This window comes from Myotis myotis, unplaced genomic scaffold, assembly GCF_014108235.1.
Source record: "Myotis myotis isolate mMyoMyo1 unplaced genomic scaffold, mMyoMyo1.p scaffold_m19_p_2, whole genome shotgun sequence".
Classification (NCBI taxonomy): domain Eukaryota; kingdom Metazoa; phylum Chordata; class Mammalia; order Chiroptera; family Vespertilionidae; genus Myotis; species Myotis myotis.
The window spans coordinates 30,251,391-30,267,740 of NW_023416324.1; the positions used below are offsets into that span (position 1 = coordinate 30,251,391).

General features: G+C 38.6%; 1 protein-coding gene across 12 annotated transcripts in view; it reads right to left on the reverse strand.

The window, feature by feature from the left end:
• The window catches only part of NFYC (nuclear transcription factor Y subunit gamma), a 66,662-nt gene that overhangs the window by 26,902 nt on the left and 23,410 nt on the right, over nt 1-16,350 (reverse strand). For 11 of the 12 annotated variants that reach the window (XM_036348917.1, XM_036348918.1, XM_036348916.1 and 8 more), the window contains one exon: nt 4-116. In XM_036348917.1, the coding sequence (XP_036204810.1) occupies nt 4-108 (105 nt within the window). In that variant the 5' untranslated portion in view covers nt 109-116. Of the gene's footprint in view, nt 1-3; nt 117-15,276; nt 15,456-16,350 lie in introns of those variants that run through there. The other variant, XM_036348915.1, reaches the window with a different exon arrangement.

A 16,350-nucleotide genomic window follows, 5' to 3' on the forward strand; every position in this document is an offset into this window, starting at 1 on the left:
TACCACTGTTAAATTCCGTATTTCTTCCATGACACGAGGCCAGAAGGACTGTAGATTTTGCTGGGCATCACTGCTGCTGGTACCACCAAATCCTCCTTCTGTGGACATTTTGACAACTAAAAACAAATACATACATGAGACACATTAAAAATAATAATAAAGTCAGACTTTCTGCCCGTTATTTATATCTTTCCTTGTGGATGTTTACACTACTTCATTTAACTTTTCTTTTTCTAAATATATTTTTATTGATTTCAGGGAGGAAGGGAGAGGAAAAGAGAGATAGAAACATCAATGATGAGAATCACCGATTGGCTGTCTCCTGCATGCCCTGCATTGGGGATGGTGCCCGCAACCTGGGCATGTGCCCTGACCGGGAATCGAACCTTGACCTCCTGTTTCCTAGGTCAATGCTCAATCACTGAGCCATGCAGGCTGGACTCATTTAACTTTGCAACAATGGGGAATTAAATTTAGAATAGAAAGAAGAGGGTCAGAACCTACATTCAGTCAACTGCTTTTTGATGGGTTCAAAAGAAGCCACTTCAGCTATAACTGTAGATAATATTGTAATGCCTTAAAAGATTCCAGGGGGAAAGTAAAAAACTCCAGATGTCTTAAATGCTTACCCAGCAAATACTCAAATGCAAAAAACTGTTTAATCAAACAAAAAGAACTAGAAACTTAGTGATGTCCTAAGAATTTCTATTCTGGGAAATTATTTGAAAAGGTTTAATAATGCCAGTGACAGGATGCTGATGGAGAACTATACACTGAGTGGCCAGATTATTAGGACCGGCCAGATTATTATGACCACCCCATCAGTGCTTCATTGACGCTTCCAAAAATACTGAATATTGAAAACTTCCTAAACAAATACTCTCAAGGTTTTTTTAAAAATTATTATTATTATTATTTGTATAACTAATTCACTTAATTGTACTGATGGGGTGGTCATAATAATCTGGCCACTCAGTGTATAAGTCACTAAGAACTAATTCTGAAGGGCTGAAAGAAGAGCACCAAACATGTTACTTTCCAGGGTCCATGTGGATACATGCTGGGCAGATCATTCCATCAGCAGAGTGGAATGAAGGCTGCTAAATCTAGGTTTAGTCTGTGAGGACGTTTGATTCATTCAAATGTTTGAAATGTTCTAGAGGTCTCTGATTTTTTCTTTTTCCTTCTAAAGAAAATGATAAAAGGAAAGAAATGGAAGGAAAACAAGAGTCCAATCTTCAAAGCAGATTTCACTCCGATGTAATGACATTAGTGGGTGATGATGTAATGGGAAAGGGCTTGGAGCACATTTCTAGTGCTGGAGGCCTACATAAGAAGCTCTATACATCAACAGGAACTCTAAGTACTAGGAAACAATATGATCTTAGAGTTCCTGGAGGGAATTAAGTGGAGAGTGTTGAATCACAGTTGGAAATGACTAGATAAGATCCTGAGTCCTAAATAACCAACTAAGGTGCTTCTCTCAGCTTCCATTACATTTTCACTTATCACCATATGCGAATAACGTATTACATTATTCTCTTAGGTGTACTGAGAACAAAGATATCAAGATAATCTAGAGAAGTTTAATTTTTTATTGTTATTAATAGAGTCTTACGAGATACTCATGACAATGAAAAAAGTGAGACTCGCTAACCTTTTAAAATGAGGCAAATAGAAAAAATCTTTCTGGAAATGAAAATAATTCCTTAAAATTTTAAAATAAGAATCTAACCTTTTATTGTATGGGTCTATGGGCAGGCCTGATCTTAGCAAAATCTGCCATGCAAACTACTACAGTCACAATTGCCAGTGTGATATCTTGTATTCTTGCTAATGATGAGTGGGTTTAGTTTGAGTGTAAAGGTCTGTGAGATTTAGAAAATTGGTGACAACTTTGTGATGTCCTCTGATCTCTCCCAACAATTGTTACAAAGGTGAATAATTCAAGAAACACTTTTAAAACCACCTGTGCACAGTCTGATATTAAATTCTGCATTACCCCTACTAAGGATGTCTTGGCGCAATCAATTCACAAACATATGGGTAGTCAATAGATCGCAAATGTCCTCGTTAGCTGGTTCAGAGCCTCACACTGTTGAAGTGGGGATTATGTACAAAATAGAAGTTAAATATTTCTGAAACTCAAAAATGAGTTAAAAGTTACGTGTTTTTTTTTAATATATTTTTTTATTGATTTTTTTACAGAGAGGAAGGGAGAGAGATAGAGAGTTAGAAACATCAATGAGAGAGAAACATCAATCAGCTGCCTCCTGCACATCTCCTACTGGGGATGTGCCCGCAACCCAGGTACATGCCCTTCACCGGAATCGAACCTGGGACCTTTCAGTCCGCAGGCCGACGCTCTATCCACTGAGCCAAACCGGTTCCGGCAAAAGTTACGTTTTTAACTTGAGAAGCCCATCTGAATTAGATAAACACAAAATACATCAATAAAAATGTCCTTTATGTTTTAGTGTCTCATAGAAGGTTAGGACTGAAAAAGACATTAAGAGCCACCCAGGCCCACCCCTCTAAAAATGCTCACAGCTCTACTTCAACCTCTGCCCAGCCCACTCAATCCCACCCTAAGTATCATTTAGTGTAAATATGAGCTTATCCCTCTCCAGTTCTGGGAAACTAGCTTACTGGTAAGGCATTCTGTTCAGCTTTGGACAGTTCTATTCTATACATGAAGTTGAATTTGCCAAGTTCCAATTGAGCTTTGGATTTAGAATTACAGCTTTTGTGATTTTTCCATCCAAGAACCTCTTTTTATAAATTCCTGACTTTAAAGATACTCTCCTCATTAGAAACAGAAGATCCTATCTGAAGAAAAAGACAAAAAAGTTTGGGGCATATTTTCTAGCATCTTTGCACAGAAATGATTAGCAGTTACTTCTTTTAATACCTATTGGAAGAACACAAATTGTTACTGTAAATTCCTAGAAAACATGAGTACTTTGATTCCAAAGGCTTTCCTTAAAGCAGGTCCAGTTTTTACATGGGCCTTTAAAAGACAGACCAAATCTCAAGCAAAAGATTTTATGAAAACAAATTGAGGTTTTTAATATTTTCTGACCAAGGTAAAACTTAACATTAAAATAACAAAACTTAATCATAAACACAAACAGCTTTTGTTCACCAAGCATCCCAAAGTGTTAAAAAATATAAAGCAGGCTTAATCTTATCACTTATCTTTATAATTAATATATTAATTGCAACAAAACAGATTTTGTTGCAATTAGTGTATTTATAACATCTACAGCCCATGTAAAATATGCTAGGTTCATCTTCTAGGATGATGAGAAAAAGTATGTATTTTAAAGTAAGAAAGAGATTTATATTCCACGACCCTTTTGATTCCATTTTTAAATTGCTATCTCTATGATGGGATAAAACTACTTATATATAGTTGACAAGGACAAAACTGCCCTAAGACCAAGCCACATTAACTTAGATCATTCTGATGAAAAATGCAGTATAGAATTTTCCAGATTTAATTCATTATTGATTGTAAATTTATCATTGTAGACCTATAATTCATGTTCATTAATTACTTCATAGGTACTTGAATAGACTCCCTAACTATTTAGTAAAGACTTCAGGATCAGAGGAAATACTGAATGGTTGTTGCTAGATGCAATCTCAACTCCCAATACCTATTAATTTATGTTTTTAAAAACTTTAAATTTATTTAAAGTCCTTTATAATATGCCTAAACCCACAAAAACAGTTTGCTTTTCAAAGCTAGAAAGGAAAGAATCAGAGTCCATCATGCAAAGGCTATTGCTCCAATGTTCAACTCAATTGCCATCTCTCCACAAGTCTCACCCGCTCTGGAAGTGATTACTCCTTCTTATGAACCTAGAGCCCTTGATCAGTAATCTCTTTTTGCCCTCACCACATTAGCTTGTATGATCATTATTTATGTGTATGTCTTATCATTTCCTTTTCTGGTTTACAAGCTCCTTATGGCTAGGACCTGATTCACTTCTGGATTCCTCAAAGCATCTAGCATGCAGTCTGATAATTATCCCAAATAAAAGGGCAAGAGAGTTGCTGGGTATGGCCTTTCTGAGAAAAAGAGGCCTCCTGGAAAGCTTGGCCCTGAAATAGATTTATTGGGAGTGTTTGAACAACCAAAGGAAGTGGTTATACAAAATAAACAAGGTTCCTGATGGGCCTTTAAAGTAAGGATTATAATCAGAAATCCACATGATTGGAAGGATACAGGTCCAGACACCCGGGTACCGACACACCACACACACACACACACACACACACACACACACACACACACACACACACGGTTGGTCTTGGTCCTGAACTTTGTAAGGCAGACTGGAAGGCAGAAAGCATGGCTGCCTACCGACACACCACACACACACACACACACACACACACACACACACACACACACACGGTTGGTCTTGGTCCTGAACTTTGTAAGGCAGACTGGAAGGCAGAAAGCATGGCTGCCTACAATTCCCAAATATAAATCTTTTGAAAGTCAGCACCTTCTCAGAAAGGAGACCAGGATAACCAGGATATAGGGTGGTGAAGGCCTGGGGTGGGGGACAGGGGCGGGCTGGAGGGGGTCAATGAGAGTAAAAAGGGAACATATGTAATACTTTCAACAATAAAGAATTATTTAAAGAAAGAAAGAAAGGAGACCAGGACAGATTTATGATAACAGGTAAGTAGGAGGAGGGCAAATACCTGTTTGGCCACCCATTACCAGGACAATAAGGAGAAAACCATGGAGGAAATGAGATGATTCAATCAGATCACTCAGTGGTGGCCAATCTAGCTGTCATTTGAATATCCAGTTAATATATGTATTATATATTTTTATTGATTTCAGAGAGGAAGGGAGAGGGAAAGAGAGCTAGAAAGAAAGAAACATCAAGCCCTGGCCGGCTTGGCTCAGTGGATAGAGCATCAGCCTGAGGACTGAAGGGTCCCGGGGTTCCATTCAGGCCAGGGGCGCATGCCTGGGTTGCGGGCTCGGTCCCCAGTGAGGGGCATGCAGGAGGCAGCTGATCAATGATTCTCTCTCATCACTGATGTTTCTATCTCTCTCTCCTTCTCCCTTCCTCTCTGAAACCAATAAAGAAATATATTTTTTTAAAAAGAAAAAGAAACATCATATAATGAGAGAGAATCATTGACAGCCGCCTCCCGCTCGCCCCCAACGGGGGACCGGGTCCACAGCCCAGGCATGTGCCCTTGACCAGAATGAAACACAGGACCCTTCAGTCCACAGGCCGATGCTCCATCCACTTGAGACAAACCAGCCAGGGCTCGTGCTCCTCTTTTAAGATTCTCTTAGAAATCTGTCAAACTTTTTGCTTTTGACCAGGTACAATGCTTGCCAAATCCTCCCTTAGTGATATGCCTGGACATGGAAAGGATGTATCAAAATGATTATCCTCACAAAATACAAACAAATATAAGGTTTTAGTGCAAATTCCCTAATTTCTAAAACTCTATACCTTTAGATTTTAGCTCTCCTATATCTTAGCATTTAACCCATTCTCTCTACAAAAGTCCTTTATAATATGCCTAAACCCACAATACAGCTCTTTGAACTAAAACCAAATTAGATGTTTTGGGGCGATAATACTTTAAAACCCTAATATCACAACTACTCAAGAAAAAAAACACCACAGAAAGCTCTCCTAAAATAAATCCCTTGACCAATGCTGCTTCTATTGAAGTATAAGAGCTGACTCATCCCAGTCAAGTTTTACCTAAGAAACAATGCTCTCAATGTCAAGCATAAGCAATATCTCTTAGCCCTGTTCTGAATGAAAAACAAATCTAAACATTGTTACCATCTTTCTCCTTAATGTCCACCGGCTCCCCCCCCCCCCCCATCAAACTTGCAGCTTTTAGGCTGCTATGAGTGTCCGCAATTATTCCTGTGTCTTCAACTTAACATATTCCAACAAGTATCTCCCTTTGTTCAAAGCCCATATCTTCTTCACTCCCTTTTTGACTTGCATTTTAATAATGTTTTCCTATGTCATGAGATGACATGATTTTTATTTTAAAGCCCAGTCGGTAGTATCACATGCATTTTATGTTCCAGTGCTGCTTCAGGTAATTATCAAAGTTAGTTACAAGTTTATTTGAATTAGCTAAACTATTGGGATGTTATATTTCAAATGATGAGAGTTTAAGAGAAAGAAGAAATATTAATATGAGTAGTTAGATGGATAAGAAGAAAAGGGGTAGGATTAAAGCTAATTTGTGCTTGCTACTTTAGATATTCTTCCAAACTACAAAGAAAAATTAAAACTAAATTTGAGAACTAAGATTTTCAAAACAATAATTCTACTAACAGACAATTTGGTTCTCATGTTTACACAGAAGGATATATGCCATTATCAATCATGGCTGAAAAAACATTTCAAGCCTTAAGGAGGCATATCCTCTCCACAATAAAACCGACCTCAAATTGACAATTTCAGAAAAAGAAACATAACACTGCTCTGGAAATCAAAAGGCCTATGTTTGTGAACTGGCCTGCTGCCCACTACTGGTCGTCTTGAACCAGTCACTCCACTGAGCCACTCCAGGACTGATGTATACTGAACACATAAATATGTTGACAGGTGGTCTGATATGGAAGGCCTATAAGTCACTAAATGAATTAATACAAAGGAAGGCAGGATGACTAGCCAGAAAAGAGGGTTCAACAGTCTATTTAAGCTCATATACGGTTTCTACTTAAACAAGAAAGCATTAAGCTTAGTGCCAGAAACTTTACTAAGTTCCAAACCCTTACATAACTGGATATAGATGACACCCATTACTCTAAAAATGAATAATGTAGCCTTACTAGAGACCTCTTTCCTGATTAGTGCCAAGTTTAGTGTTTGAGTGTGTGTCTGTCTCTAGCTCTAAGAGGCTAAGTATGAAGCTTTTCAAACCACCTACTGGAAAAAGCATGCTTCCCAAAAGACTAACAGTTGGAACTGGCTGCACACTGCTCTTCCTAAAGATCTGCTCACACCACCACATTTTTAAACCAGCAGCAGAAACAACTTTTCCTTCAAAAACAAAAACATGTTTCTGTTTGATATCTACTACAATGTAATCTTTTAAACAGTGGCTAGAACTAGATCATAACATCATTATAAATGATGGCATAGGAACTGATATAAGCAATGAAACTGACAGGAAGCCAGGAACAGTACACTTTAAAACCCGTTTCTGTGGTATAGAAATGGTATGTAAACATCTTACTTCATATACTTTCTTCCTCATTCCTTCATCAATGTTCAACTTAAACCATCCCTGCATATATGACAACAATAAAACACTATCGGTATTTTGTATGATGGGGGAAAAGACCATATATTTTAGTGAAGTATTCTAATGCAAAGGTCTGCAGCCTCCTTTTGTAAATTAAGTTTTAATGAAGACTGCTACCCTTATTCATTTACATTGTCTCTGACTGCTTTCACACTATAACATTAGAGTTGAAGTGTTACAACAGAAATCTTATGACCTGCAAGCTGAAAATATTATCTGGCCCTTTACAAAAAAGGGCCAAGTAACATCTAGAACCCAGTTCTAAAGGATATTTAAGAGTTTTATTTCATCGAATCCTTCCATGATAAAGGCAGTGTTATTCCCCATTTACTGATAGAGAATTGAGTGCCAGAGGCTAAGAAGCTTGCCCTAAATTACACAGCTGAATATGGCTCCCTCACCTGTTCAATCTCCATCAGGAATAAGCTGGGCTAGACCCTCTGCCCCAAAGAAATATTTGTTAATCTCTTTGACCCTCCAATCTAATAGGAATAAATAAATTCTTGCAGAAAGAATGATGAGTAACTGGTTTTTCAGGCCCTGAGCCTAAAAGAGAATTCTGACACGAGCTAGAAACAGAAATAGTGCCTGTAGCCCGAATCAAATTCTATCCTAAAACAAAGAGCCATTTTACTTACTGGATCCTGTGTAAGACTTAGAAACCCTGAGAACAACCTCTGTCCAGCTTCTGGAAGGATTCTGTGTTTGTGTATGCTCAGGAGAAGTGAGAAGTGTGATTCTGAAGAATGTTTCAAAGATGCCAACCTAAGAGCCTTAGAGCAGCGGTTCTCAACCTGTGGGTCGCGACCCCTTTGGCGGTTGAATGACCCTTTCACAGGGGTCGCCTAAGACCATCCTGCATATCAGATATTTACATTACGATTCATAACAGTAGCAACATTACAGTTATGAAGTAGCAACGAAAATAATTTTATGGTTGGGTCACAACATGAGGAACTGTATTTAAAAGGGCCCAAGGTTGAGAACCACTGCTTTAGAGTTACAAACTACTTATCACATACATTCATTACCCTCAATTGATCGTTATTCAGCTTAGTGATAAAGATGTTAATATTATTCCAATTTTACAGATAGGAAAGCTGAGGATGGATATTTCAAGTTGCTTACTCAAGGCACAATATAGTAAATGGTGGAGTCAAAAATGCAAAGTTCTTAAATTCTGTTCTTTAGTATAGCTGTTCATTTGCAGTTTTAAGGTATATGTCCTTTCAAACTGTTCAGAGATGAGCAGTCTCAGCTTTTAACTGACTTAAAATCCTTAACCCAAAGATTATTTTTACCCACTTGTCCCCTGCTCCCAACATCTCTGTGGCAAGCATAAAAGAGAAGATGCTAATGGCACTGGGGTCTCCTATTATGTAAGCATCTTTCTTTTATTTCTCTGTTGTCTCTTCCCACACTCTAAAACACTTTTCTATTTTTTCCTTCCCCTTTTAATGTCTCTAGGTCAGTCAGTAGCACCAATGGATACTCAGCTGCCAACAGTGAGGGGGTAGTAAAGTACAAGGGTAAATAAAGAAAATGTACTGGACCTGGAAAGTCTTATTCTCTGGCCACTAACTTGCTGTCTATCTCTCTATATAAAGGCTAATATGCTAAGTGTCCCTCCCACCATCTGACCAGTCAGTATTGACCTCACAGGGCTTCGTGATTCCACCTTCGGCCGTAGGTTATGTTGTTGCTGGGGCATTTGCCGGCCCTGAATCTGGTTTACGGCACACTTGCGTTTGCGTTCCACACTCTGTACGACAGGAACTTTGCAGAGTGCCCTCTAGCACTCCGGGACCCCTCTGGGGATGTCGGAGAGCCGGTTTCAGCCCAATCCCCAAGGAGGGACCCCACCGGACCGTGGGAGGTTGGCTCCAGAGCGTGTCCGGCCTGTCTTGCCCAGTCCTGCCCCACCAACCACCTTCTAATTAATTTCCTTTCATACTAGTGCACCAGTTCACTAGTATGTTTAGGATCCTGGGTAAGTCACTTAACTTCTTGAGTCTCTGCTCACCTATAGCAGCACCTCACAGGGCAGCTGCAGCACACAAATGGGAAAATACATTAGAAGGTTGCAACACGTACCAAGCCTCATACACAAGCCAGATGGCATATCATCACCCTCAGAGATTTCTCAATTAAAATCCTGTGTGGTGTTAAAAGAATGTCAAGATGAGCTTGGCTGTATTGATTTGGCTGTATGGATTCTTGATTCACAGACACACTGAATTTTGCTCTCTGCTTAGTGTCTTTTATCATTGATTTAAGTGTTGAAAGGGGGACAGGGAGGAGGAGGGTGGGTATGAGAAAATAAAAATCCAAGCCAGCCAAATCCTAAATCTCCCATCCCCATGCATACAGCTGTCTGGAACTGAGAATGTAAAGACCACTTCAAAGAGTGCAAAGCAACTGAGATGGTTATGCTAATCTCTTACATTTGTACACGCTTTACACTTTGTAGTTTTCTTTACATTATCTCATTTGTTCTTCACTGCAAACACAGCACAGGTACTGATATTCCCATCTGACAGATAAAGATACTTTATCCAGATAGACTGAGGGGCTTGCCTTGGGTCCCAGGGCAAGTATATGCCAAAGCTGGAACTAAAACCCATATGCTGATTCTCAGTTCTGTGCTCTTTCACTGCATGCTCTCCCTCTTTAGAATTGATAGCTTAGTAGAGGGCCAAAAACTCAAGAACCTGTGGGTCTTCTCAGCCTGAAACATAAGTCCACTAAGCCTTTTACCTTTAGATTTCCTGATCCTTCTCCTGGAAAACGTACTCCAAAATACCAGGATGCCAGATTCTTAAGACATTTCAAAGTAGAAAACTTAAGGTTTTCAAGCTTGTTAAAGCTGCAGTTGTCCACAAGGACTGGGACTTGGAGATATCTGGTCACCAATCCAGAGTGGAGACAAAAAGTTCTGGCAGATCAAGCTCAAAGTCTACTCTCTCTGGAGGCCTAATGATGGGAAGTCAGTCACACTATTTTTTCACTATACAATAGTTCAGAGGAATAGTCTTAGCCTAGCCCCTTTATTGGAGATGGTTCCGTATCATCTTGCTAAATTTATGTAGTCCTCCAAATTATAACTATTGCTACATTGTGAACATGGTGGAACTCCTTTGTTCTAAAGCAAGGAATATAAATCACAACTAAGAACTATAAAGTAACTGATTATTTAAGAATACCATGACATCTAAAAATACCAATCTCTGATTCAAGATAAGAATCCAAATCTAGAGGTGCTCAATACATACTACAAAGTATGCATGTACAAGCTATGGAACACCATAGAACACACAACACAACTCTAACCTATGTATCTGGAAAAAGTCCTTCAACCACTCTATCTGACCTTAATGAACTTAGGACTGATGAAAGACAATTTTCCAACACACTGGTAGTAGTTATGCTTTGTTCTAAAAGGTGGCTGGATCACCTATCTTGTTTGACAAAATCTTTAAAAATAATTCAATTTGATTCAATATTTGATCCTTTTATGATCAATTTGTTTAGTCCTATAACATTAGATTATATTTGAACTGAGAAAATTCCCCACCTCCTTTTTAAAAATGTGTGCCTTTTGGGGGAAGAGAAGCACAGGAAAAGGAGAGGTGGGAGGAGGAATTAGCCCCATAAGATAGAACAGCTTTACCTTGTTTTCAAATACAATAACAAGGTGCAGTGCAAAGAGCACAGGGCTTATGTGACTAGGTTCTGCCTATTGTTTCCTCATCCCAAAATAGGGTAGTAATCCTCTGTCCTACTACCTTAGGTAAATACCAAATGAGAGAATAAATATAAAATCACTCCATTAACTATAAAATACTATGTACTAGTAAAAGCATTACATACTATTAACTACCTTAAAGGATAACTTCTTGGGCTTTTGGTCATTTAATTACCAGGAAAGAAATAATCATGGAGTTCAGGATATAAATAACCAAGTAAGATGGCTGGAAATTTACCACTATTTTTCTAGACAGGGTTATTATTGCCTTTATTTTAGATTGAGGATAATTACAACACACCTAGCCTAGAAACTAAATATAGGCGCCTTATAGTAAAAATTCTCCTAAATCCTACAGATGTGGCTATCCTATTCCTGGCATCTTGTGTGTGCTACTCATCACTGTTATCATGATCATGTAGCTATAAATTACTTGCTAAGCAAATGTTGCCAAATTCCTACATGTGTATTTATGGTTGGCTTCACACAGAATTCTTCTATTTGAGACTTCAAAAGCTAACACTAGTAAGATTAAACCCAATGCAACTCAGAAATAAAATCACTCTAGTCTTCGCACTGGATGGAGATGTGTGTGTGTGTGTGTGTGTGTGTGTGTACCCTTAAAGTTTAAACAAGAAAGCTTCAGGTTATACACATACACACAAATATACATATACATATATATAACTAATCTCAAGAAACTGCTGCATAACATTTCAAGGAAATATTTGTACATCTCAGAACAAGTGAAGGCCACCAGATTCTAGGGAAGTAAGTATTTCTAATCTTTTCAAGGCACACACTGAAAATGTTAATATTAGCTTTTTGAATATTTAACCTATGGGCTGATACCAATGCCCTCAGTTTAACTTGTCACAAGATCATGCATGGTGTTCTAAGTAGTCTGAGGAAAATGTGGGCTTTACTAAACAGTGACACCTTTACTTACTCATGTATGCTTGGATAGAGAAATTACAGACATTCCCTAGTTTCAACTAAACTAATATTCAAAAAAATGACCAAGTGAATTTTTATAGTAAAGAATACTAATACATATACAAGAGCTACATGCTCAGGTAATAAGAGTATGCAATTAAAAATCTTAGAACACTGACCTAGAGGACTCTGCCATACTCATTTCTAGATGTCTCAACTTCCAGGTCCCCCATTTTTGTTTCCATCTCTAACATGAAGCTTTATTCTTCTGGTTCTTCTGTCTATTCTCTCCCTCAATTTTCTCCCATCCATTCCCCAAGTTCAGCTACAGTATCTATGAGCTTAAATTTCAAATATACATTACCAATTCTGATATTTCTCCTAAGTTCCAGTCCTACAGGAAAGCCACTCATACTTCATATATCCAAAATTACATCTTTCTCTTTCCCCAAACCTGCTCCTTCTAACTCTTCCAGGTACCCAGGCTTGAAATCTTAGAGTCATCCTGAGTCTCTGATCTTCATTTTATGGACAAAAGGGGCCACATGCTAACCTGACAAGCTCAGGAAACGCCTGCATGGCAGTCTTGCAAACTCAGAGACCTAAAGTAACCACAAAGGATGGTCTGAAATTAAACTTTAACTAAAAGCAGTTATGGTGGGCAGTTACGTCCTAGGCCGGTATCTTCACTGACAAGGTCAACCTTTACCTTAACTGAGCCTATCTATCTTTTTGCATCTATAACATATCCTTGAAATGTCTGGGTAACTTGTAACTTCTCTTTTTCTGGACCCCTTGGGGTACAACTTAATGTGCCTGGGCACCAGGACAGATACCACAAATTCCTTCATTGTTATTGTTATCATGTTCATTGTTGACTGTTACCTATCATGCACCCACTTAAGTATGTGCCTATCATTTTACTTTTTATCCAATCCCAGGAGTCCGTGTATCTCTCCCCACCCCCTCGCACCCCCCCCCCCCCCCCCCCCCCCGCCATTCTCTGGAGCATTATCTCAATTCATTGAGGTTTTGCTTCCTAGCAACTGTCGACAGTTTGGCTCAAATAAACTCACAAAAAATTCTTTACAGGTTTGAATGTTTTTACGTTAACAATTTCTAATCAACTTCTAAATTCTGTAATAACAGTGTCTATCTCCTGATTTTCTTCACATTGCCACTAACTTTATTCAGGCCTTCATCACCTCCATGTAGTAAAAATAATGATGATAATAGCTAATACTCATTTAGTACTCACTGTATACCAGGACTGATTTTAAGCTTTTGACATTACTTTAACCTTCATAACAATCCAATAAGGGCTGTAAATCTAGTATGTGAAGCCACTGCATTGTTCACTGTTTCTAGTGTCTGCTACTCAAATTTTACTCACTTCTATATAATGATTACAAATCTTATAAAAGCAAAGCTCTGATAATGCCACATCAACCTATTACCCCAAATCTTCAACAGCTCACCAATGCCAAGTAGAAGCAGTTTGAATTTCTTAGCTAGGTAGTCAAAGCCCTCCAACATCTGACCCAATTTACTTCTCCACACTTCTTTTTCCACTTCCTTCTGCCCGTAACTCATCTCCTTATGCTGTAAACAGACTAGACCACTTACTGCTCTCTTCAGCCTCACTGCACTTTTTGAACCATGACCTTGCTCCTACTGTTCCCCATGCCTAGAATGCCCTTGTCCCTACCTCCCTGAGTCCAATGCCCAGTTAATCTACCCTCCTTCATTAAAGGTTTCTTCTCCTCTAAATTGTGTTTGTACTTTCCATTTCGGTTTCATATACTTGATATACAATAGCTATCTCCCCTGCCAGATTGTTAAATCCTGGAGTAAAGTTTTATTTGTATACATTTTTGAAGTCTCCATCCATGTATGGTGAATTAGTGAAAGGAAGTGTAAAGCATCCAACTTTAGAATTTTCTCAAGGTAAGAACTATATACCTTAGATAAAGGAAAGATTCATTTTATCTGGATATTTCCAGTAGAGCAGGTTCTCCCTTTAGTTTTCTATTTAATTGAAACTATGGAGACAGATCAAAATGATAGCACTTTCAAGAAAAAAAAAAAAGATAACCAGGTGAATCAGCACTGCTGTTTGCTGTGGTTATTTTAGTTTCTATTCTCCCTTTGAACTAAAGAACACAAGGTCACAGCTATGTTTTGCCTCTTAAAGTTAAACATTTACTAGGTGTGTTTTTTCTTTAGTTCTGTCTTTACACTGGAATTTATCTTCATTTCTTATCCTTCAACTGCCCTTTTTCATTGCAGGGTGCAAAAAATTTAATTTATAGTAAACACTCTAAATAGAGAAAAACTCTTTGTCAATTACTGAACAGTGGGTTCTGACTTTGGGATGTGCCAAAAGGAGAGACAGAAAGATAAGGGTGATAATAAAAATAGGCTCTAACCAAGTTTTAAAGAGCTGGGCCCAATACTGAGGCAGCAGAAAGGACAGATTAAAAAGAAAACTAAGCTTCTGGGAAATACAGATAAGAAGTAGATACTATTTATCTGTGTCTCCTATAATTTTCAGTCACAATATACCTCAGGACTTAAATATTACTAAGTTACACCATCTAAGCTCTCATTCTTTCAATAAACTATAATTTCTGGTCAAATAAATGAAGGTGGTGAAAAGAAATCCAATTATAGCCTGGCCGGTTTGGCTCCGTGAATAGAGCTTCGGCCTGCAGACTTGAAGGGTCCCGGGTTTGATTCCAGTTGGGGGTACCTGCCTGGGTTTGGGGCTCGATCCCCAGTAGGGGGCGTGCAGGAGGCAGGCGGATCAGTGATTCTCCATCATTGATGTTTCTCTCTCACCCTCTCTGAAATGTGTGTGTGTATACATATATGTATATGTAAAGAAATCCAACTACAAAAAAAAAAAAATTTAAAAATTTCAAGTATATTATGGTCTATCAGAGAATATGCAAAATAAGAACAAAAACCAAATCCATACTAGACAAACACACATGTGCTGGTATACAATGCCACCTTGCTGGTGGTAAAGATTAAAGTTGGCATAATTAAAATATTATTTGGGGAGTATACTTATAATGATTTCTTTTCAGACTTGTCAAATCCTTGAAATTATCCTGGGATCTTTGTTTATTAAATACAGACTAGCTTTACAACTCACTTGAAGAACCAGGCCCAAACTTGTTTGGGAATTAGCTTGTTCTTGAGGAGTATTAACAAAAACAAAACAAAACACAACTAACTGGCATGCAGGTGTTATATTTGTATACCTTCTTCCTGGTAATGCATAAAGTACCACTTTCTCTGGGACACCTCAGCCAGGTGGGCAACATTAGCTTCCTAGCTGATTCTCAGCTTTCTGAATAAGCAACTGGCTGAGGCAAGAGATCTTCAGATCTCAACGGGATGGGAAGTCTGCTGCCACAGCAGACTTTCTAACCAACAGATTCTACATGGAGACTTCTGAACCTCTTTCATGGCCCATTTTTCTCTTTGTTCCTTTTGTGTTCAAACAGCAAACCTGTACAGATATATCAAAAGGAAGAGAAATAAGAAAAATAAAAAGGAAAAACAACCTAGAGGAATATAAGAAACATGGAATAAACTGAGTGGGAGCTAAATCTCTGAACTTACACAAACCAGGCATTAAAAAGCTGAAAGATTGAAGCACCTAAGCTACCTGGGCCTCAACTTCCCCATTTTACAAGAAGAGAACTCGACTAGATCCCTCAGTGACTTCCATGAACCTAATTTAAGAATATACAGCCCGCCCTAACTGGTTTGGCTCTGTGGATGGAGCATAGGCCTGCGGAATGAAGGGTCCCAGGTTCAATTCTGGTCAAGGGCATGTACCCTGCTTGCAGGCACATACCCAGTAGGGAGTGTGCAGGAGGCAGCTGATCGATGTTTCTCTCTCATCGATGTTTCTAACTCTCTATCCCTCTCCTCACTCTCTGTAAAAAATCAATAAAAATATATTTAAAAAAAAAGAAAAAGAAAAGAATATACAGCCCTAGCCAGTTTGGCTCAGTGGATAGAGCAACGGCCCATGAACTGAAGAGTCCCCAGGTTTGATTCCTGTCAAGGACATGTATCTCGGTTGCAGGCTCGATTCTGGGCCCTGGTTGGGGTGCATGTGTGAGGCAACCAATCAATGTGTCTCTCTCTCTCATCGATGTTTATGTCTTTCTCTCTCTCTCTTACTCTTCCCTCCCCCTCCCTTCCACTCTCTCTAAAAATCAATGGAAAAAAATATCCTCAGATGAGGATTAACAAAATAAATAATTACACACACAAACACACACACACTCACAAACTGTATGCATGTATTATTAAGGCTAGGA